The following is a 23,896-nucleotide window of genomic DNA, read 5'->3' as shown; positions in this document are numbered from 1 at the left end:
TTAATCCCCATCACCTATCTAACCCATCCCTCTGCCCACCTCCCCTCCAGTAACCATCAGTGTGTTCTGTATAGTTAAGAGTGTTTCTTGGTTTGCCTCTCTCTTTCTCTTTTTGTCCCCTTTACTCATTTGTTTTGTTTCTTAAAACCCACATCTGAGTGAAATCATATGGTATTTGCCTTTTTCTGACTTACTTCACTTAGCATAATATTCTCTAGCATCCATGTTTTTGCAAATGGCAAGACTTCATTCCTTTATATGGCTGAGTAATATTCCATTGTGTGTATGTATATATACATACATACATACATACATACATACATACCACATCTTCTTTATCCATTCATCAGTCAATGGACATTTGGGCTGTTTCCATTTTTGGCTATTATAGATAATGCTGCTATAAACATTGAGGTGCATGTATCCCTCTGAATTAGTATTTTTGTAATTTTGGGGGGTAAATACCTGGTAGTGTAATTGTTGGATCGTAAAGTAGTTGTATTTTTAACTTTTTGAGGAATCTCCATACTGCAAAAACATAATTTTTTCTAATTATTTTTTTAATTGAAATCTTTATTGAGAGAGTTGTAAATTCACATGCAGTTGTAAGAAGTAATATGCTGAGAGTTCATGTACCCTTTACCCAGTTTCCCCTAATGGTAACATTTTACAAAACTGTAGTGTGATGTTACAACCAGGATATCAACATTTATAAAATCTATTGAGCTTATTTAAATTTCTCCAGATGTAAATGTACTCATTCATGTGTGTATGTGTGTGTGTGTGTGTGTGTGTGTGTGTGTGTGTGTGATTTAATTCTGTGCATTTATATCATGTGTAGGTTTACGTATCCACCACTGCAGCCTTACACCTGCTTTGAAAAGTGTAGTAAATGCTAGAGATAGAAAGGACTGAAAGTCTCGGGCCATGTTCCCCACTGAAGATGATTACATGGTATTAAGAGATCCGAATTAACATTTACCCTGTAAACATTTATTTGCTTTTCAAATTAATTTCCTTTAACATACTGTAAACATTTTGAGCGCAGTAATCGCCTCATGTTTTGTGTGTACCTTTATCCACACCACAGCCCAGAGCCGACCCTGGTGCCCTGTGCAGTGATTTTCATTCAGTTCATTTTTAAAATACAAATACCTGTCGTTAAATAGAATTAAAAGGTAGAAATGTCTTAAGTATTTTCTCTGTTTTAAATTGAGATTAGTATTCTTCAAAGTTCACATCCTGATTATGTTTCCTTGCACATATGTTCTACTACATGAAAGTACTTTATAGATGTTTGATCTTGTGAAGGCTGTGTTGCTGCCTTTGATAAAAAAGTAATTAGGTGAGCAATTCCTGGTAGAGGTACTCATCAAAGTTTGAAAGTACATATTTCCTTTTAACTATTGTATTTGTAGGGACTCCCCCCACCCCCCATCTGTCTTTCTGTCTCGACAAACCCGTGAAAGACAGCTTTTGTGACCTTATTTCTGTTAGAGCCAGCATTGAAAAAAAAAATCCAGCTTTTCTTTAATGGACCATGACGGTAGGTAACAAAATTATGGTAGTTGTGTCATAGGTTTTATGTGGTTTCTAAAACTCTCTGGAAAAAAAATGCCCAGCAGTGTTTCACAAATTCTTTGGAGAATAAATGCAAATAAAGTTTCTGTCTTTTCATATAATTAGGGATGCTATTAGGAAAATAAAAAATAGATCTTTCTTTCTTCTCTCATTTGGGATTACATCTTTTCTGCCTATCTTTAGAAGTTTTTTATTTTATTTTTTATTTTTTAATGTTTATTTTTGAGAGAGAGAGAGAGAGCAAGAGACAGAGCACAAGGGGTGGAGGGGCAGAGAGAGAGGGAGACACAGAATCTGAAGCAGGCTCCAGGCTCTGAACTGTCAGCACAGAGCCTGGTGTGGGGCTTGATCCCACGAACTATGACATCATGACCTGACACGAAGTCGGACGTTTAACCGACTGAGCCACCCAAGCATCCCTTAAGTTTTTTAAATCTTAGAAATGAAGTGCCTAGCTGTGTATGCTAGGTAAGTTGAAAAGAGAGCACCTAATGAGAGGTTGGTGGAGTCAACACCGGTGCTCTGTGGATGGCTTTGACTGAGGCAAGCGATTACTCTATCTGATGACCCTTGCCTTTTTCAATTGCCTGTTTAGGTTTCTCGCCTTGTTTGCTTGGTACCATTAGAACTCACTGGGTGCCCATGGCTTAGCACAGTGCAGTTGAAGCTGAGTGGGTTTCTGGGCCCAGAGAAGTCATGATTGTGTAAACACTATACAGTATGAAACCATGCAGATGGCACACATCAAAAATGTAGACAAAGAAACCGTGTGATGTCACGTTTCACCATACACTTGTGTTTATATACACACACAACTTATATACATATGTAGTTATTAATTTTCTTATGTATGCCGAGATTGAGGCACAGAGAGATTACTGCAGCTAGGGTGCCACAGCCAGATTGTAGCAGACATTATTTCTACCCTCTCCTTTGGACTTTGCTTTAAAAATCTGTTTACAGAGCATCATATTTAATTGATAATTTTGATTACCAAAATTTGATAAGTTTGGTGATCAAGAGATATGCCTTCTTCAAGGTGCTATTGCATTTGTTCTTGAAATTCAGTGAAGAGTTTTTAAAAAGTGGTTTGAGGCTTAAAAAGAGGAGAAATACATAAGACATTGCATTGTGTTAGACACTAAAAAAACCTTTTGAACGCTTTTGTAAGTTATTGCAGCATGATAGCAAAGGTGGGGAAGTGGCTTTTGAACAAATTCTATTGAGTGAATTTCTTGACTGTCCTACTGCTTGCCCACTCATCAGGCACACAGAGAAGGTCTGTTAACTTGTCAACAGCACTCAGAACAGTGGTAGCAACAATGAACACATATTTACTGAAGACAGCCAGTTGGTCATTTATTGACCCCCTCCTGCTGACGCCTAACCATTTTCATGGTGTATTCAGAGGTGAAAAGATTATCCTCTGCATTCATACTCTTAACTCTTAGAAGATGGAAAGAAAACCATGTACTAGAACAGAAGGATGTTACAAGGATAATGGCAAATTCAGAAAGGAAATTTGAATAATACTCAGGAGTTGTGGGGATGGGGAAGATGAAGGAAGGCCGGAGAGAAATCCAACAGGGAAGAGTAATAGAAGGCAACCAATGACAGGTTGATTTTGGCTCTTATGCCAATTTAATTTTGCTGTTTACCTTTTCATCCCACTCTTGCTGGACCTTGTATCTTTTCATGCTCCTTATGGTGAAGAGGGAAAAAAAACCCCACAAAGCAGGAAACTTTGTCAAGCAAACAAGTTCTGGACTTGTTTGCTCCTTATCCATCAAACATCACTTCTTTCCACTAGCTGTAGCTGTAGCTGTAGTTCCAAGATTATTGTTCATAGCGAAGACCCAGAATTATTTGAAAAAGATTACATTTCTCTTTAAGAAGGTAGTGGCATAGGTAATATGTCTTAGAATATTTTACACTAAAAAGAACTGAAAATGCAGGGGCACTTGGGTGGCTCAGTCAGTTAAGTGTCCGACTTTGGCTCCAGTCATGATCTCATGGTTCATGAGTTTGAGCCCCATATCAGGCTCTGTGCTGACAGCTCAGAGCCTGGAGCCTGCTTCAGATTCTGTGTCTCCCTCTCTCTCTCTGCCCCTACCCTGCTTGTGCCCTGTCTTTCTCTGTCTCCAAAAAATGCATAAACATTAAAAAAAAAAAAAGAATTGAGAATGAAAATTTGGGGAAAACTCCAGTTCTAGAACAGTTACATACTAGGAAAGGTGGTAAGTCCTTCTTCCCAGCTTTGTTCCAGAGAACCAGCAAAACAGGTATTATATTACATTTTCTGTGTATATCTTTCCTGGGTGAGGCTTGCATGTACAGTATTCCATTTTCCTGTTGAAATAAGTGTCTTCTCTTTAACTTGAAATAGGACCCAGTGAGATATTATGTGGTGTATATATGTAAACTTCATTCATCCCACTTAAAAAATGTTCCTTTGTCTATTCTTTAATCTCATCAACTGTTATTAAAGAAGCTTCATGATCTGTTTTGTACATTTATCAGTTGTTGTCTTTGGCCAAAGTTAACTTGGGTAATACTTTCATCTGATGTTTTATTATTTTGTATTAGTAGAAAATGTTCAACGTCACTACTGAAAAGGAACATTCACAAAACCTTATTTCTTTTTTTTTTCTTAATATATGAAATTTATTGTCAAATTGGTTTCCATACAACACCCAGTGCTCATCCCAAAAGGTGCCCTCCTCAATACCCATCACCCACCCTCCCCTCCCTCCCACCTCCCATCAACCCTCAGTTTGTTCTCAGTTTTTAACAGTCTCTTATGCTTTGGCTCCCTCCCACTCTAACCTCTTTTTTTGTTTTTTTTTCCTTCCCCTCCATCATGGGTTTCTGTTAAGTTTCTCAGGATCCACATAAGAGTGAAACCATATGGTATCTGTCTTTCTCTGTATGGCTTATTTCACTTAGCATCACACTCTCCAGTTCCATCCACATTGCTACAAAAGGCCATATTTCATTCTTTCTCATTGCCACGTAGTATTCCATTGTGTATATAAACCACAATTTCTTTATCCATTCATCAGTTGATGGACATTTAGGCTCTTTCCATAATTTGGCTATTGTTGAGAGTGCCGCTATAAATATTGGGGTACAAGTGCCCCTATGCATCAGTACTCCTGTATCCCTTGGATAAATTCCTAGCAGTGCTATTGCTGGGTCATAGGGTAGGTCTTTTTTTAATTTTCTGAGGAACCTCCACACTGCTTTCCAGAGCGGCTGCATCAATTTGCATTCCCACCAACAGTGCAAGAGGGTTCCCGTTTCTCCACGTCCTCTCCAGCATCTATAGTCTCCTGATTTGTTCATTTTGGCCACTCTGACTGGCATCAGGTGATATCTGAGTGTGGTTTTGATTTGTATTTCCCTGATAAGGAGCGACGTTGAACATCTTTTCATGTGCCTGTTGGCCATCCGGATGTCTTCTTTAGAGAAGTGTCTATTCACAAAACCTTATTTCTTGAATATTTAGTCTAAAACAACTCTTATTAAAGTTGTATGTGCTTAAAAAAAAAGTTTCAGAGATGTCAGCATACCTTTGGGGCCCCCTGCCCTCTGCTGCTCCTTCAGTGCCTCCTTCACATGTCAAGCACAAGCAGAAATGAAGCGAAGTCTTCCCATTCTTCTGGACATAGTCGTTTGCTTAGGATAAAAACAGTGCAGCAGATGCTTGTAATCATTTCAGACTTTTCAGCTTGTCTGGGACATTGTGCTATCTGACATCCTTCATTATTCCTTACGAGAAAGACCCAAATAACCACAGGGGCGCCTAGATGACCCAGGCAGTTAAGCAACCAACTCTTTGATTTCAGCTCAAATCATGATCTTGTGGTTTGTGGGATCGAGCCCACACTGGGCTCAGTGCTGACAGCATGGAGCCTGCTTGAGATTCTCTCTTTCCCTCTTTGTCTGCCCCCTTCCCATCTCAAAATAAATTTAAAAAATAAAGACACAAATAACCACAAAGCAAGAATTTTAAGAAGCCTTAAAGAATTGGGGCTGGGGTGCCGGGGGGCCTGAGTGGGTTAAGCATCTGATTTCAGCTCAGGTCATGATCTCAGGGTTTGTGAGTTTGAGCCCCACTTCAGGCTCTGTGCTGACAGCTCAGAGCCTGGATCTGGCTTCAGATTCTCTGTCTCCCTCTCTCTCTCCTCCTTCCCTGGTCACACTCTGTCTCTCTCTCTCAAAAATAAACGCACATTTAAGAAAATTTAAAAAAAAAATAAAGAATTGGGGCTGAATATAATGCATTTGGATTTTAGAGACAAAAATGGCCAATTTTATGACGTAGGAGTGATCAAAGGTACATTCTCCATGTGTAATCAGATGATAAGTAAACACTTTGTCATAGTGGAAGGTGTAACATGACAATTGTTAGTCAGATGTTAGTAAGAAAAGTATAAGTTAAATCGTTTTAAAATGATGGTTTGTTTGGTTCATATATCTCACTTATGGTCTTATATTTGTCATATGGTAGTCTTTCTACCTGTTCAATCACATTAGAACTTAAGGATCAGGAGATTTCAATGTTCTAAAAGGATTTCTTTTTTACTGTCACTGTAGGAGGCCTATAGGAGAGAAGAAAAGTTAAATCTGTTTTACACTGACTGATGAATGAATGTTAGCAGTGTCCACCCAGCACTTCATTGGGACAGTTGAGTAATGTGTAATTAATTGGTGACATTAAGAAAAGTTATAGAGAGAATAACTTCTTCTGACCTTATTTTATTTTATTTTATTTTATTTTTAAGATTTGTAGCCAAACCATGTGCCATCGCCCTCAACATTCAGGCCAATGGACCACAGATTGCCCAGCCCAATGCCATTCTGGAAAAGGTCTTCACTGCAATTACGAAGGTATGATTGCCTTTTTGGGTGGTATGAGTTATCATGACCACCATTCTCAATCTGAAATTATTTAATCCCTTCTCTCCTGGGTTTGAGAACTAATTGCCCAGCTTCATGCTGGAAAGCGTGCTCTTGGAAAGCGTGCAAACATTGTGACTAGGCCAAACAGGTAGAAGCTGAATGAATGTGGGCATGTTTGAGACCTGTTTATTTATTCTCACATTGATTTTAGAAGCTGGTCTGTAAAGAACAGTCTAGATTAGATTCTAGTGATTAGTCTAATTTTGTGTCTCTTTTAATCTCACATGACATGAAGCAGTACGTATAATGGTTGGACGGGATTTTGTAGAGACGACTGGGTAAAGCTGAGGAATATAATTAATGTACAGGCATACGTTGGAGATGTCGCGGGTTTGGTTCCAGACCACTGGAATAAAGCAAATACCACAGTAAGGCATGTCAAATGAATGTTTGGGTTTTTTCCAGTGCATATAAAAGTTATGTTTACATTATACTGTTATCTGTTAAGTGTGTGCAAATAGCACTCTGTCCAAAAGATAATGATGCCTTAATTTGAAAATATTTTATTGCTTAAAAATGCCAATCATCATCTGAGCCTTCAGCAAAATTGTAATGTTTTTGTTCGTGGACACTCTTGTCTCCATGTTGATGGCTGTTGACTGATTAGGGTGGTGGTTCCTGAAGTTTGGGACGATTATAACAACTTCTTAAAATAAGACAGTAATGAAGCTTGCTGCATTGATCAGCTCTTCCTTTCATGAAAAATTTCTCTGTAGCATGGGATGCTGTTTGATAGCATTTTACCCACAGTTGAACTTCTTTCAAAATTGGAGTCAGCTTTATCAGCTAAATTTATGTAGTATTCTAAATCTTTTCTTGTCATTTCAACAATCTTCACAGCATCTTCACCAGATGGAGATTCCATCTCCAGAGACCACTTTCTTTGTTCATTCATAAGAAGGAGCTTCTTACCCATTAATATTTTATCATGAGATCTCAGCAACTCAAATATAACATTAATGAAAATGTTTGGAATATTGCAGGAATTACTGAACTGTGAGGTAGAGACACAAAGTGAGCCAATGCTATGTTAAAAAGAATGACTTGTTTGGTGCAGAGTTGCCACAAACCTTCAATATGTAAAAAATGCAATTATCTGTGAAGTGCAGTAAAGCGAAGTGTGATAAAACAAGGTTTGCCTGTACGTATGAAAGGAAGTGCCCATTTGCTTCTAGCATGGCCCTTGTGTTCCAGCAGTTATGAGACACAGGCAGATGTAAACAAAAGAGGGAATGATTAAAGGACAGAAGAGTTGCAAGATGAAAGAATGAAAGACAAGGATCTAGAGAGTTATAAGTTATAGATTCACTGGAGAGAAAACAGAAGAGATTATCACTGTGGTGAGAGTGAAAGCCAAACCAGGAGCAGGGAGAGGAGAGCAGGGGAGGGGGCAGATCTTTGCCCCTCCACTGATACCTCCTTAAGAACGAAGAGGGGAGGAGAAAGAAGCCAGAAACCCTCCATCTAAGGCTGTGAGAAAACAAAGCACATCACAGCATCCCAAGTATTTTCTTACTCCTATACCGCCCTTCATCTTACTCTCGTATAGACAAGAAAGAAGGACAGGAGGAATGTAGTATTCTAGGAGAAGTATTGTGTGTTCGTATATTAAATGGTTCCTTTTCCCGTTTTCATTTTTCTGGGAAAATTACTCAGGCTTTTAAAATGTGATTTGACAGTGTTAAGTTTTATTCCTTTTTTGATATTTGTATTGCTAACCATTTGTATTACTTGTCTCTTGTCTTAAAACTATTAATTTACATATTCAAACATTTTTATTTATATTATGGTCTTTATTTCTGCCAAGATTTTCTAGGATTTTCCCCTCTATCCTTTTAAAAATGATATTTTTCCTGGAGAAGTAGAAGAAAGCACTAGGTACTTCTTATATTTCTGTCAGGAAGAAGAGAAGAATGTATTAGGAAAAGCTCTTCTGGTAGTTTTATGGGCTGGTTTTAGATTGCCAAGTTCTTACCTGAAGGGGCACGTATCTTAATGGTACTTAAAGGAAGAAAATATTAAGAAAAAACTTGTATTTTCTTTTAACATAGCAATTTGCTGCAGCAAACACTTCTTTCCCTCTGAAAAAGCAGAAGTTTAGGAAGTTATCAGGTTTTTAAAAATGAGATTATAATATATTAGTGTTTGTCTTGTGAACTACTCTGAATGCATAATAAAATGAGTCTACCCAAATGTTACGTGTCCCCTTAGAAATTCTACAGTGGACATTTTATTCCCTTGCCTTATATTTATTGTGGTTACTGGAGAAATTTCCTCTATAAAGGTAGTAAAAGGAATTTGGAGTCATGTTGACTGCTCTAGAGAATATTTGCTTCCAGCTAATTTTAATCATACTGTCTTAGTTTTCCAAGGTGATTCTTTTGGACATTTTTACATGATTAGAGAAGAAGCCTCGTGATTTAAATGTAGAGGCAGCAAAAGTTGGACCAGTTGTTCCTTGAATTCTTTATAGTTGTCCAGTGTTATTTATGATCTGAGAAAGTAACAGGCCAGTTGACTAGAGTAGAAGTAGCAACACATGGAGAGATTAAACACTGTATGTATTTGAGTGACCATTCACCAACCTGGCCTTGACCATGATTCCGGGTCACCTTTGGAGAAGGGCATGGTTATCATCTTTCAACAATGTAGGGGCGCACTCTCAGAACCTTCAAAATCTGCGATGCATAGGACATAATTTGTGGGGCCAATGCAGAATGAAAATGCAGGGCCTCTTGTTCAGAAAGCATGAAAAAATGCCATTTAAGGCATAAAAATATAAAGCTTTTTTTCTTTTCTTTCATAGATTCTTTTTCTTGACCTGTCAACATGTTTTTTATTTGTTATTTAATGTCGTGCCCCCTCAGGCATGGGGATATTCATGAGGCAAGTGTAGAGCCTCACCTGTCCTGGGGACCCCACACTATGACTTACTGAACACACAGCCCATTAGCTGTGTCCAGACTGGGCCGATGTGCCTGCCCCTCTCTGGCCAGAGGTAGAGAAGTTGAGACCGGCTTCACCCCTTTTGATGGGCCTACTGCCCCAACCCCCAGGGGACTGGTGACTCCCAAGTGTATTGCAGTCTCTAGAGCAGGACACACTTGGCAGCTGGATTGGGGTGAGCAAGTGTATCGTCCCCACTGAGTCACCTACCAAATGCATCAGGGCACTGCCACCCTGGGGTGCAGGCAGCTACCCCCTTGTCCCATGCTGAGACACCGCAGGTATACATACCCAATTCCAGCCCTTTTCATGCTTGCCCCTGGGGCAGCAGTAGTCACTGGGCAGAAGCGGGAAGGAGTAGGAGGTCTGGGGAGCCAGGGGACAGAGAACTAAGTTCCCCAGAACTAGTTGGGGGAAGTGGTGGGACTGTGTGTGAGCCAAGACTCTGAGCCCTAACACGTGTTCCTCTGTCTCATTGGTCTTCATATACAAAATACAACTTCCATAACAAAATTATTAAGAATTTCAAGATAGCTGCCATAGAACTTGAAACCCCAAGCACGAGCCTTTCTGAATTGTGGATCCCTGTGTGACCGCATTGGTACATGCCCTGTGTAGTTCTCCTCTATGTAATTATCTGATAAATAGGTAACATCTGTTTGTCTCTCTGTATATCTGGTAGAAACAAATGTGCATGTGCATCGTTGTTTATTTATATTTATTTATTTATGTTTGGGGTCTCCTGCCATACTATTGGCACATATCTATAATCCTAACAGCCTTACTTTTCTAATCCTGTCAATTCTTGAGCCACTGAGGAAAAAAATATATATGTCAGCTGTGAAACCAGGTTTTATGACACAAAGAAATCATACCATCATCCACTTTTGGTATGTTACTCTATATCTTAAAAATTATAGGCAAATTTCGTATAATTTGTTCTCCCTTATTCTCCTCTTATGTCTGTCTCTTTCTTTCCTTTTTCCTCCCAGTATTGGTTATGAATATTAAGGTCAGCCTAGGTATTTCTGTATAAAAATATGTATATATGTCAGCATTGTTCATTTCTTTCCTTGGAAATCTTAAAAAAGGAAAAAACTAAGGAGAACAATTAAAAATGCAAAACAATTAAAAAAACGCACACAAAGAAGAAGGAGAATCTCCCAAACTCTATTTTTGGCAAACTAGTAGATACATATCTCTAAATTTCAAAATATGTATTAAGGCTAACAAAAAAAACAGTTGGTGGGTTGGGCAGAAGCCAAGCAAGAGGAAGTGAAGAGCATGGAGTGGGGGTAGCTCTCAAGAAAGCCAGCAAAAGAGACAGCTTCTGAATGTGAGGGAGACAAAAGCTCTAACCAGTGTTTGCAACATTAGATACAGAAACTGGTGAGCAAGGCTGGCGGTTGTCCTCCTGAACTCAGTTTAATTCAGAGAACTGGAAGAAGTTCACAGACGACAGTGTGGATGGCACATTTTCAGGAGATGGTCTCCCTTGGTGGTGGCTGAACTGCACGAGCATTCTCCCTGCTCTGCGTACTCCCAGGAGCTGGTCAAAAAACTCTGATGGACTCAATGATGAGTAATAAAGAAGGAACACACACGACATCGAAGACAAGGAAAAGAATGTGTAGCAGTGCTTATTAACAAAAATTGTTAGTGGAAAAATGAGGCCACAAGGCAAATGAAAATTGTAATTAAATATTTTACCATAAACTAAAAAATATATATATAAACAATAACTCTGTGAAGGAAAACCACAAAAAAAGAAATGTAAGACCTAAAAAAAGAAAACAGTTGGTCAACAGGAAAAGGGATGCATTGTGAGCTGGTAGCTTCAGGAAAACATACTAAAACTATCATAGAGGGGCACCTGGGTGGCTCAGTCAAGTACGTGTCCAACTTCAGCTCAGATTATGACCTCACTGTTTGGGAGTTCGAGCCCTGCATAGGGCTCTGCACTATCAGTGCTTGGGCTTCTCTCTCTTTACCTTTCTCTCACTGCCTCTCCCCCAGGTGCACTTTCTCTTTCTTAAAATGAATAAATAAACTTTAAAAAATAAAAAATAAAAATAAAAGAAAACTATCACAGAAATGAAGACAAAATTGGAAAGAATACAGGGAACACAAGACACTTCAGAAAACTCAGCAAGGAACATGGGAGATAGAAAACTGTTAAATGAGACAAAAAGCGCTAAAAATAATTAGATGTTTAGATTGAGCAGATCCAGCATCTGTATTATCAGAGTCCCGTAAGGAAAAGCAAAATAAAATAAATATTGAAAGATATAATTCAAGAAAATTTTCCTAAAATAAGTGAGGATTTGTTTTAATATGTTAATGAAAATGCAGTAAAAATTGACCCAAGAAGGTTAAATTATTGGACTCGAAAAATAAAAGAAAGAATTCTTTGAGAAGCCAAGCCAAAAATCAAATCACTTAACTAGCAAAAAAATATCACCATGACTTTAGTCTTCTTTATAGCAACATTTCCAACATTTTCAAGGAAAATGTGAACTAAGAATTTTATATTTAGGCAAATTGGTTTTACGCTGTAAAAGTTAAAAACAAACAGATTTCAACATGCAAAAATATGAGGGAATTGTTCTCATGAGTCCTTTTTGAAGAAAGTATTATAATCATTAATTTTAGCCGATCAAGAGGTTACTGGAGTGTTGGTAAGTTTTGAATACATTTCAACTGTTGAAAGAGAGAAAGAAATGTGAGGATCAGGATGACAGAACAGAATGTAAACGTTCATATGCGTTCACATAGAAGTGATACTAACAGTAATGGGGGTGGGGAGAAGAAGGTGAGAGGTAGAATACATTCACTAATCGCATAATCTCTAGTAGCTGGGAGTGAAAGCAAATTAGTTTAAGCAGCCAAATTGAGTAATAGAAGTACAAACATATTTAACAGTATAAGAGTAAACTGTAAAAATGATAAAATTATTGATTAATATTGGGTGGGGTAAGAAGAGGAAATATGGTAGTTTTAAATACTGCTTATATGGAATTATTGACTGAAAACAAATAGAAGAGTATTGTAATTATGAATAACCACTAGAACAAAAATTACCCACAGAAAGGAAGGAAAGTAAAACAAATAATACTTGGTTTGTCATTTTTTTTTACCTATCAAAACAGAAAGCATAACAGGATTAATGTGAGGGAACTATAAACAAACATTCAGTTATATCAATATGTGTAAATGGGTTTGACTCCTCTAACTATTTTAGTTTTGGGTCCTTCAGATAAAGTAATATAAATATTGAAAATAAAAGTATGAGTAAAGGTATATAGACAAATACAGATAAGTAGGGTTTTTGTTTTTACATAAAAGTGGAAGTCAGACCAAAAAGGAATTAAGTAAAATGAAGAATTGGCTTTTTATTGCCAAAAGGTACAATTCATAATAAAGATAAAATAGTTCTGACTAATATGCGTTGAATGTCAGTGTATCTATATACTAATAAAAAAGAATGAAAAGAAATAATAGCAGGGAATTTTAATTTACCTCTGAGTCATGACAGATCAAGTGAACAAAATGTAAAACAGAAGATAGAAATTCTAAGAGGCATAATTAATGAGGAAGATCTAAGTGGTACATTTAGAACTGCATCCTGTCAGCAATACTGGAGTCCACGGTGGTCCCACCAGACAGCACCGTGTTAGCGTAGAAGTCCTTCCAGATATCAGCATCACACTTCATGATGGAGTTGAAGGTGGTCTTCTCAATGCACAGACTATACTTTCTTTTAAAGAACCTACTAAACATCTACAAAAATGACCTTTATTATATATACAAGACTGAGATAAATTTTAAAAATAGGCACAACTTAATAATACTAGAACTCAGAAACCAGAAAACCTGTTGCTCTCTTGGGTAAAAATAGAAATTCAGAATATTTGGTAGCAGTAATGATAAAAACACTACTCATTTGTACTGTGCCAAAACAGCGTTGAGATGAACATTCAGATGAAATATATACATATATGCATATATGTATATGCAATATATACATATATGAAGTTAAACACTTAAGCATTAGAAAAAGAACAGAACAAAGGCAAGCAGAAAGCAGAAATTAATGATAAATGCAGAAATTGTGTTAGCAAAACTATAGAATTGAAAATCAATTCAAAAGTACCTTATCTGTTTAATTTTTTTTTTTTTTTACAGAAAGTCAGCTAGTCCAATCAAAAAAACAAAGCACAAATTACAGCATCATAATTAACAACATAATAATCAACAGTCACAGAAATGGAGGAAAATGAAAAGGATATATTTCTGTTAATATGGAAAATAAAATATAAAAACTTGGGTAAAATGGTTATCATTCTAGGAAAATATAATTTACCAACTATATATATGTATGTGTGTATATAAAGATTAAAATCAAGAGCTAAACTGCAAAACAGGATGAGACTCAGATCCTCTCATAAGAAAAATTCTAACACACTCTTAAAGAGCAGATAATTCGCATGGTATTTTACACTATACCAAAGCATAGGAAATTAAGGAAATCATCCAGATTCTTTTTTTATGTAGCAGCGAAACATTAATTTAACATTAAAGTCTGACAATGATTTAACCAAAAAAAAAAAAAAAAAAAGAGTAGAGACCAATTGAACTTAATATCAATGAAAAGTCCCAAATAAAAGTTAGTAAACAGAACCTAACAACACAATAAAAGAATTGTTTAACATTACCAGAGAGGATTTATTCTAGGAATGCAAGGTCTTCCCTGAATTCAACATTACACAATCTATGTAATACACTATATTAATTGATCTAAGGAGAAAAAGGGTATGATCATCTCCATGGATGCTGAAATCTAACATTATTGTGATTAAAATAAATTTATCTAACTAGGTAAATATGTTTGTTTTTTTTTAACACAATAAGTCTTATTTGTATGTCAGTTCCAAATCTGGCCTGTTGCTTAATAGGAACATTGGTATTCCCATTAAAGTCTGGAACAGATAGAGATGGAAAACCATTGTTCTACATAGTGCTAAGTTTTACATTGAATTAGTAATAGGTAAGAGAAAGAAAATAAAGGCATAAACATTAGAAAGGAGGTGGTAAAGCTATTGTTACGTGAATTTGAATCCTTCCTGTATTTTAGGTACTGGTGAAAAAAGATACGAAATTTTCCTTTGTTTGCAGAGCTTACATTCTGATGACATGTTATTATATGACTATACACTTGGAAAATTAAGGAATCAAGTGAAAACTTACCACAAACAATACCAGAAAAGATAATATCCCTAAGAATAAATGTAACAAGGATGTGCAAGGTATGTGAGGAAAATTTTCCAACACTGTTGAAGGACACAAAAGACAAATTGAGTAAAGATGTCAATTCACCCTACATTAACTTCTTGAACATTCAGAGTAGGAAAGGCTTTTGTTATTAATGACCCCAAATTCAGAAGTTAAAGCAGGAAAAAATGGTAAGTTCAGATACGTTTTTTAAAAACTTCAAGAAAACAAACAAGCAGAAAACCCCATAAGCAAATTCTACAACACAAAGATACACTGGTACAAAATACAACCTGTGGTACAGACACAGGTTAATACATGAAGAAACTCTACAAATCAATAAAGAAGATACCTACAAATCAAGAAAAACTGGGCAATAGGTATGAAAAGACTGTTCATAAAAAGGAAGTGTTAATGGTTTTTAAAACGTGAAAAGGTGCTTCTTTCATAAAAAGAGGAAATCAAATTAAAAATATACTGAGACAAGGGCACGGGGGTGGCTGAGTCAGTTAAGCAATCTGACACTTGATTTTGGCTCAGATCATGGTCTCATGGTCATGAAATTGAGCCCTGTGTCAGTCTCTGCGCTAGGCGTGGAGGCTGCTTAAGATTCTCTCTCTCCCTGTCCCTCTGCCCCTCCTGCTCTCAACAGATACACTGAGACTATATATATATATATATATGTATATATATATATATATAGCCACTGATATATATATATATATATATATATCAGACTGAAAAAATTGAGAAATCTGATAACATACTCTATTGGCAAGGCATTGGGAAATGGGCACTTTTGCTTATGAGAGTATAAATTGGTAAAATCATTAGCAAGGGTGATTTTTTAATATATAAATAAATTGCAAATGCATAGTTCTTTGATCTCCAGAGTTCACTTCCAGGAATTTATCTCTGTATGTATGCCTGTATAAAATGACCTGTCATAAGATTATTTATTACAGCATTGTTTATAGTTAGTGGAAGTCTGGAAACTACTTAAACATCCATTAACAGGAGAGTGGATAAGTAAATTTTAGTATATCCTGACAGTTCTACAAAAGAAAGAGGGCATTCTTTTTTTTTTTAAATTTTTTTTTTTAATGTTTATTTATTTTTGAGACAGAGTGAGACAGAGCATGAACGGGGGAGGGGCAGAGAGAGAGGGAGACACAGAATCGGAAGCAGGCTCCAGGCTCCGAGCCATCAGCCCAGAGCCTGACGCAGGGCTCGAACTCACAGACCGCAAGATCGTGACCTGAGCTGAAGTCGGACTCTTAACCGACTGAGCCACCCAGGTGCCCCTCTTTTTTTTTTTTTATGTTTATTTATTTTTGAGAGAGACAGAGCATGAACGGGGGAGGGGCAGAGAGGGAGGGAGACACAGAATCTGAAACAGGCTCCAGGCTCCGAGCTGTCAGCACAGAGCCAGATGCGGGGCTGACACCCACGAACTGCGAGATCATGACCTGAGCCAAAGTTGGACGCTTAACTGACTGAGCCACCCAGGTGCCCCAGGAAGGCATTCTTTATATTTTAATATGGAGATATTCCAAGATACATTGTAAAGTGAAAAACGCAAAGTTCAGAATGATACATGTAGTATGCAAACATTTGTGTGACACAGGTCATATATGAATACATATTCAATTTATTTATATTTGCACAAAATAACTCTGGAGAAGAAGCTGATTTAATAACTGGTTAGCTGGTAGGAAGAGGGAGAGTCATAGGAATAAAATGGGAAGGTGAAACTTTGGATAAGTTTTAGTTTGTGAACCATGTGAATGTTATACCTATTTAATAAGCTTAGAAACCAAATTAAAGTTACAAATTAATTCTTCTAGAAAATGGTGTAGCCAAGGTATAGAGTAAGATGTAAATTTTCTGTCTTCCCTGTTTTTTTAAATTAAGACAGACATGAAAGGAGAGTGTAGATGGTGTCATGACTAATAAAGTCACGTGAAAGTACACACCTCCTGAAAGTTGGCAAATGACTTTCACAAACGCAAACTCAGCACATTTTATAACCTCAGTCATGATACTGAGGCCACTTACTGTGTTTCCTGTGTATCTGTCATCTAAAATTGCTCGAGATGTTTTGATAAGGTGTCATCTGTGCATCCTACCCTTATAATTTGAAGCTGGTCAGTCTGCCTTCCCCTCCCCTGCTTTTGGTTATTTTCTCTGTTCATTAACAGCTCCTTAGCAGTAAAGATAGAATAAATAAAGGAAGAGAACACAGCTTAGTTTTGTTGTGTGGCAGGGCACATTCACATAACTGTTGGCAGGATGCTCTTTAAGATATTGAGGAGAGGGTAGGGATAGGAAATGGGAGAAACGCATTTACTGACTGAGACATATTTTTTACATTTGGTCATCACCACAGTCCCATTTAGGTGGATAAATAGCCCTGACAAGTGAGGGAACTGAGGCTCAGAGGTCATTACAGTGAGGAATTGAACCAGTCTGTTGCCTCCTAATGTTAGAGAAATGAATGAGACAGAATAGTATCATCATATGATGAGCATAAGTTGGGTCTCTTCCCCATTCACCATGTTTGTGTCTTCAAGGAATGCACAGTTGTTGTAAATTTTGATGGGGATCTGATCAAAAGGAATGAACAAGAAGAGGGGTAGAAGAGGGATTTGTGAAAAACAGAGCAGAGAGAGACAAGGAAGAAAGAGAACACCTGTTTTGTAGTAGAATTGGTACCTTAGGCTAAAGTGAGCTCTGAGATTATTTCGTGCTTTTGTCTGTCCTACATTACCCTCATGTGTGATAATTGGGTATAGCATTTTTTTTTCCTGAGAAAGTGAGACATTTGAATGATGCCTCTTAACTCCTTTCCTTGAAGGCTGATGGAGCTGACTCAGCCAGTTGGCTCTTTCATCTCATTTCCGTTGCTGATAAGGAGTGCAAGCATTAGAGGAGCGTCTGGGTGGCTCAGTTGGTTAAGTGGCTGACTCTTGGTTTCGGCTCAGGTCACAATCTCGCAGTTTGTGAATTTGAGCCCTGCATCAGGCTCTGCGCTGTTAGTGCAGGGATTTTCTCTGTCTCTCTCTCTCTGCCCCTCCCCTGCTCATGTTCTCTCTCTCTCTCCGCATAAACTTGAAAAAAAAAAGTGCAAGCATTAGAGCAAGATTCACGTTTTTCACTGTTGTGTCATAATGAGTAACTTTTCTTCTCCTGAGTGATTATTTTTTTAAACATTTTTTTTAGCGTTTATTCATTTTTGAGAGACAGAGACAGAGCGTGAGCGGGGGAGGGGCAGAGAGAAAGGGAGACACAGAATCCTAACCAAGCTCCAGGCTCTGAGCCATCAGCACACAGCCAGACGCGGGGCTCGAACTCACGAACTGCAAGATCATGGGGCTTGAACTCACGAACTGTGAGATCATGACCTGAGCTGAAGTCAGATGCCCAACCAACTGAGCCACTCAGGCGCCCCTAGAGTGATTACTTATATTCATGCTACTAATGGAAGGACTACGTCCTCAGTGGTAAATACAGAAATCTCAGTAGCAGGTAGTAAATAGAGGTTAAAAAAATCAATTTAGACAAGGGCAGATGTGTTTGTGGTGAAGATGAAAATGATTTTGCTGGTGCCTTGTTTCATAGCATCCTGATGAAAAGAGATTGGAAGGCCTCTCCAAACAGCTGGACTGGGATGTTCGCAGCATTCAACGCTGGTTTCGACAGAGATGCAACCAGGAGAAGCCAAGCACGCTGACGAGGTTCTGTGAGAGCATGTAAGTTGCTGTTACTCTTTTTGAAAGCAAAACCTGCCTAAGTACTCCTCCTGTCCCTAACTTAAAAATAAAGGCTTCGTGCAGGCTCCAGCAGCCCCTGTAAAACATGCCACCTGGTGGAAAAAATAGTCCTCAAAAAATGGGGGAATAGTAGTTTGTAAGAATTTGTGATTAATGCTTTGGATTCAGTAACTGAAGTTCACTTTCTAATGTAGTTCCTACAAGGTATTGGCAGATGGTATTTTCAGGGGCCTGCGATGGTATTTTCATTCAGCCACCTTTGAAATAGAGCACTAAAAGTTATTACTTTAATGGTTTGAATTTTAATAGAGGAGACTTTGTCAAGATGTTCTTTCCATGGGTAACAGCTGAGATGCTAAGATGTATAATCAGAGAGTCGTGATTATGTCCCATATTCCTGGAGATTTAAGAAATAACTATATTATATTCCTTGGGTGAATTTAATGAAGCATTGCTTGAAGGTGGGGGGTGGAATGAAGGTCTCTTCCATTTCTGAAATGCAAACTTTATGGTGTGTAAATTATCAATAAAGCTGTTAAGAATAATAAAAGACCTATAGAGAACTAGCACAGTGCTGTTTTGAAATAGTGACACTCAATGCACTGACCTAGAGGAAAGTTAGAGAAGGAAATACTGAAGCATTGAGCACATTTCCAACAAAGGGAAGGGACTGTGCCTCGAGCTGGTTGGTGCATTTGGTCTTCATCCTTTGGGATGTGACTGTGCCTTTGTCTAACAGCTCTGTGCTTTGGGAGCTTTTTTCCTGACACCTGGTCATTTGAACAATAGTGCTGTCATTGTTCCCTTTGTTGCAGGCTCCTTCTGTTTGGGGTTAAAGTTGCATTTTCAGGTTTAGCTTTCAATTATGCCGAAAAAGTATTTTAGCAATTACAATCTAAAACTCAGAGGGAAGCCTGATGTTCTGGGAGAAGTGAGTGAGGGGCAGAATAATAACCATAAATTCCTAGGGCTGGATAAATATGGGGAGCATAAACAGGGTCTTCAGGAGGTCAGAATATTTATAAAACATGGAAAAACAACCGAGTAGATACAATCTGCAAAGCCCTTCCTATAATTGAACTGAGTGGCAGTTTATGGAAGAAGGATTTATGCATCTGGGCTCCTGATCAAAAGCTGGAATTGCTTCCTGGCCTGGCCCCACCACGTACGTGAAGGATCTGTGTTCCTTCTTTGGGCTGTGGGTCTGAGTAGTGGTGAAGCTGAGTCTTGGCATCAGGACCACATGCTGAAACTCACGTGCCATCTTCCCCTCCTCCAGCTAACTTCTTTGGTAACTCGACACTCGTCCTTTCTCTACTATACTGACTCTACACCAGTTTCCATACCAGTATGTATAGGAATCAGTCATTGAATGTTGTTCAAGTGCAGATTATCATTGAGTCGGTCTGATGGCAACCGAGGGTACATTTTTAACAAGTTCCCAGGTGATGCCACTGGTCCATGGACCACATTTTGAAGAGCAAAGCTCAACACAATGCCAGTATCTATGTCTTCTCCCTGAATTCAACTGGCCTTTATCTGCAGTTAGAATCAGCTAAAAATATTTCTAAATGATTGATAAAGGCATGGCAATGTGAAGGCACAACTGGGGGGGAGAGATGGTACCTAAATGTATCAATTATGATCTTTTTCCTCAAGTGGTTTATTTTAATAGTTAGTGTCAAGGGGCTATAACAAATATCTGAGTATATGCACATCAGGGATATTAAACAATGAGCAGATAGACGTGTGCACGAAACAATTGGCATGGACCATCAGTAAGTAAAGATTAGAGGAGAAAGATCAGCTGTGGGCTAGGGCACGTGGCAGGGCTATTGGGATTAGAACTGAGACAGTACTGGTGGCCTTTGACTTCTCTGTTGCAGAGGACTGTGCTGATGAACTTTGTTCTGAAACTCTCTTCTTCCTTAACCTCTGGATTGCCACTAGATTCTCTGGTCTTTCCAAGAGCAACTGTTTGTATGACTTATTCTGCATTTTCCCATTTTCTTGAGTGAGCTTCTCCAGAGTCAGTCTTCAACCTCTTATTTTCCCCACTCTACCTTCCATCCTCTGTGCAGAAGTAATTTTCTCTCGCCATCCTCTTCCAAAGTCATGTGTCCAATGACAAGGCCTCGTTCTGCTGTCTCCCAGCTGGCAACTCTGACTTGCTTTCATCGCTGACTTCCCTTCACCTGTTGTTTGCATGCCTCCATTCCGTTATAGGCTAGAAGCTCAAACCAGTCATTTGCTGGGTTCCGTTAGTTCTTCGTAAAGCCGCTGCTGTGGCCCAGATCTTAATTGCTCTCATAGCTATCCTTATTATTTATGTCACACTCATAGATATTTTGCTACAAAAAATTCCGAACATGCTACTATTTCCATGTTCTCCTGCCTTTAAACCCTGATATTTTTTGCAACTGTTGGATAAATTATTAGGCTACTTAGCCTGTTAGCTAGACTCTGATTTTCATGTGTTTGGTATCAGTCACCCAAATGACCCCTTCCTTCCAGAAGGTTGTCTTTTCACTGTCCATACTTTGTTCAATTCCTGCCATGGCTTATGCTGTGCTCCTGGCATGGACACCTATGTTCCTCTGCCCTGCCCATCTATCCCCTACCCATTCTTCAAACCCGAGGCCCTCTCAGAAATGTGGCATGACTGTTGAGTGTCTGGAATGAGCATGACTTTTTTGGAATTTTAGAGTCCTCACTATAAGTGCTAGTAATTTAATATTGAATCACATGCTTTCTTATGTGGTGATTTAACTTAACTTGTCCGTATATTTTTACCCTCAGTATATAATGCTTGCTCCTTGAGGGCACGAGAACCACATCTTGTTTTTCTTGCATTCTTAGTCTTTATCACCACATATATACTGCTGAATAAATATTGGTTAAATGACTGTAAGTTAAAGGGGCATTTTTTTGGAAGGATTTACTGATCTAAGTTGGCACGCTGCCTCCCCAAATGGAAAGTGCCTTTTATACACTGACTTAGCCTAAAATTTGTCTAGGAAAATTATCAAACTCTGGAAAGCTCCAAGACTGTATCTCAAAGAGATTAGAGGAAGGAATGGGCTGGCAAAGGGGAACATTTAGCTAATGTGAGGCAAATAAAGCAGAATTATATTGGTCACTGTATGCACGAATGTATGCTATAGTTATTGCTCATCAATATAAAAAATGATCTGGAATAATTGTTCCTAACCAAGGGTGCACTGCATAATCACCTGATGAGCTTTTGTAAATACACATACCCAGCCCCCCACCCCAGGATGTCTGAATCAGTGTGGCATCCTAGGTGAGGTCTGGACATGGATATCTTGAAAGAAATACCCTGAGTACTTACGGCACATATCCATGGTTAAGAAGCACTAATCTCTGAAAAGAGATGACTGCTGTTCCAAAATACTAAAAATCAAATTAGCAAGCAAGCCAACACAGGTTTGGGACCTGAAGGTTTAGGGCCGAAATGTAAAGTTTCTATAGTTTTTCTGTTCTATCTAAATTACTATTTTAGAAAATACAGAGTCCTTTCGCGGGAATTGTGTTTCATCTTGCAGCGGTGGGGAATGGCAGCAGTATGCATGCCAAACCACGCTGGTAACCATCTGCTGGCATGTCCGACTTCTGGCATACCTGTTTCATGCAGATGAGCTGAGTAGAAGTTGTTCAACAAGTAATGTGTTGAAACATTGACATGAATTTCTTTCCTTCATGCTTGATGTCAGTCATTCGCAGCTGTGATAGTTTTGATGAATATTTCTTCCCGAAGGGTTTAAATCTTTATTGGCGACTGAAATAGAGATTTTCAAGAGGAAGTAAAGAATTTATAAAAATGAGATATCCTGTGATACATTTTCGGAGGAACTCTTGCTAAATGGGAGTCATTTAGCTGAGGGATCATGCTTTGCAGTGACTGAAGTTTTACCTCTCCCCTCCCACAGTTGCATCAGGATAATAGGAAAGTAAAGAATATTGGCAATAAAAAAAATATCTGCAGCATGAAACAGGAAGAGGCAGAGATGTGTTTTCAGAATAAATGGCTTCCCTCTCGTTTGTGCACTATCAGTGTTCATCATTTTTAAATATTGTGCAGTATATTTAATAGCACATGCCTGGGAATAAATATTATATATGGCTTTCATTTAAGCAGTCTCCAAATGACTTCATACTGACAGGTAGATCTCCCATATGATAGTATGAAGATGTAGGGCAAGGAATATTACATTTCACAGATTAGTTCTGATTTATGTGGATTGAGGTTTGCTCAGGTGGAACCTTGTTGTAAGTTGAGGACCCACGATTGTCTTTTCTTTAGGGATTTCATTTTAGAGTTGAGGTTGATTAAAACTACCCCCAGATGCTACCATACTTGGATGCAAGCAGGCCAAAATCTGGGAACTTTTTGAAGCTGTGACTTTATTTCTGCAAAGAAAGCTCTATGATCTTAATTTGTGATTTCATTGAACTAAGGATAAGTCAGCGATGAGAAAGGAGTGGTTTACAAAATCACCCTCCTGCTACCACTCGGTCACAGATTTTGCTATCTTTTTACTTGAACAAGTTCGCAGTGCTGTCTTGTGACCACAATAAGAAAGTGGAACCTAATAATTGAGGGAAAAAAGAGAACAGGGCAACACAGGGAACAAGCTGAGTCAGATATCCCTTTATTTCAGATCAGTCTTTGATCTGAGCAAATGTGAACATATTCATTAAGTTGTCATAACACAGTCACCTATTTACAAAAAAACCACTACCAAGTATTTGTAAACTGCTTTAGAATCTTCCATATATTGTACACTGTGGTGAAGAACAAAATTTTGCCTAAGAGAAAATTCCGTTTTGATTATTTTCACAAATAGATCATGACTTGAGCATTATTTACTACCAAAGTTCTCCTGAAGACTGATGTGGTGCTTTGTTTGTTTTAATGCAGTTTTTTTTTAAAATTTAAATTCAAGTTAGTTAACATACAGTGTAGTATTGGTTTCAGGGATAGAACCCAGTGATTCATCACTCACATGTAACACCCAGTGTTCATCCCAACAAGTGCCCTCCTTGATGCCCATAACCCATTTAGCCCACCCATCTCTCCTCCAGCAACCCTCAGTTTGTTCTCTGTCTTTAAGAGCCTCTTATGGTTTGCCTCCCTCTCTGTTTTTATGTTACTTTTACTTCCCTTTCCCTATGTTCACCTGTTGTGTTTCTTAAATTCCACATATGAGTGAAATTATACGTTTGTCTTTCTGAGCATAATACACTCTAGTTCCATCCACGTTGTTACAAATGGCAAGATTTTGTTCTTTTTGATCGTTGAGTAGTATTCCATGGTATGTATGTGTATACATATATAT

General features: G+C 38.2%; 1 protein-coding gene across 1 annotated transcript in view; it reads left to right on the top strand.

Moving 5' to 3' along the window:
• The window catches only part of CERS6 (ceramide synthase 6), a 331,299-nt gene that overhangs the window by 93,110 nt on the left and 214,293 nt on the right, over positions 1-23,896 (top strand). The window contains exons 2-3 of the mRNA XM_049616074.1: positions 6,369-6,474; positions 18,385-18,515. Coding sequence (XP_049472031.1) covers positions 6,369-6,474; positions 18,385-18,515 — 237 coding nt within the window. The remainder of the gene's footprint in view (positions 1-6,368; positions 6,475-18,384; positions 18,516-23,896) is intronic.

This window comes from Panthera uncia (assembly GCF_023721935.1).
Source record: "Panthera uncia isolate 11264 chromosome C1 unlocalized genomic scaffold, Puncia_PCG_1.0 HiC_scaffold_3, whole genome shotgun sequence".
Taxonomy (NCBI): domain Eukaryota; kingdom Metazoa; phylum Chordata; class Mammalia; order Carnivora; family Felidae; genus Panthera; species Panthera uncia.
Note: the sequence above shows the minus strand (reverse complement) of the source record. Positions and strands in the feature narration are given on the sequence as shown.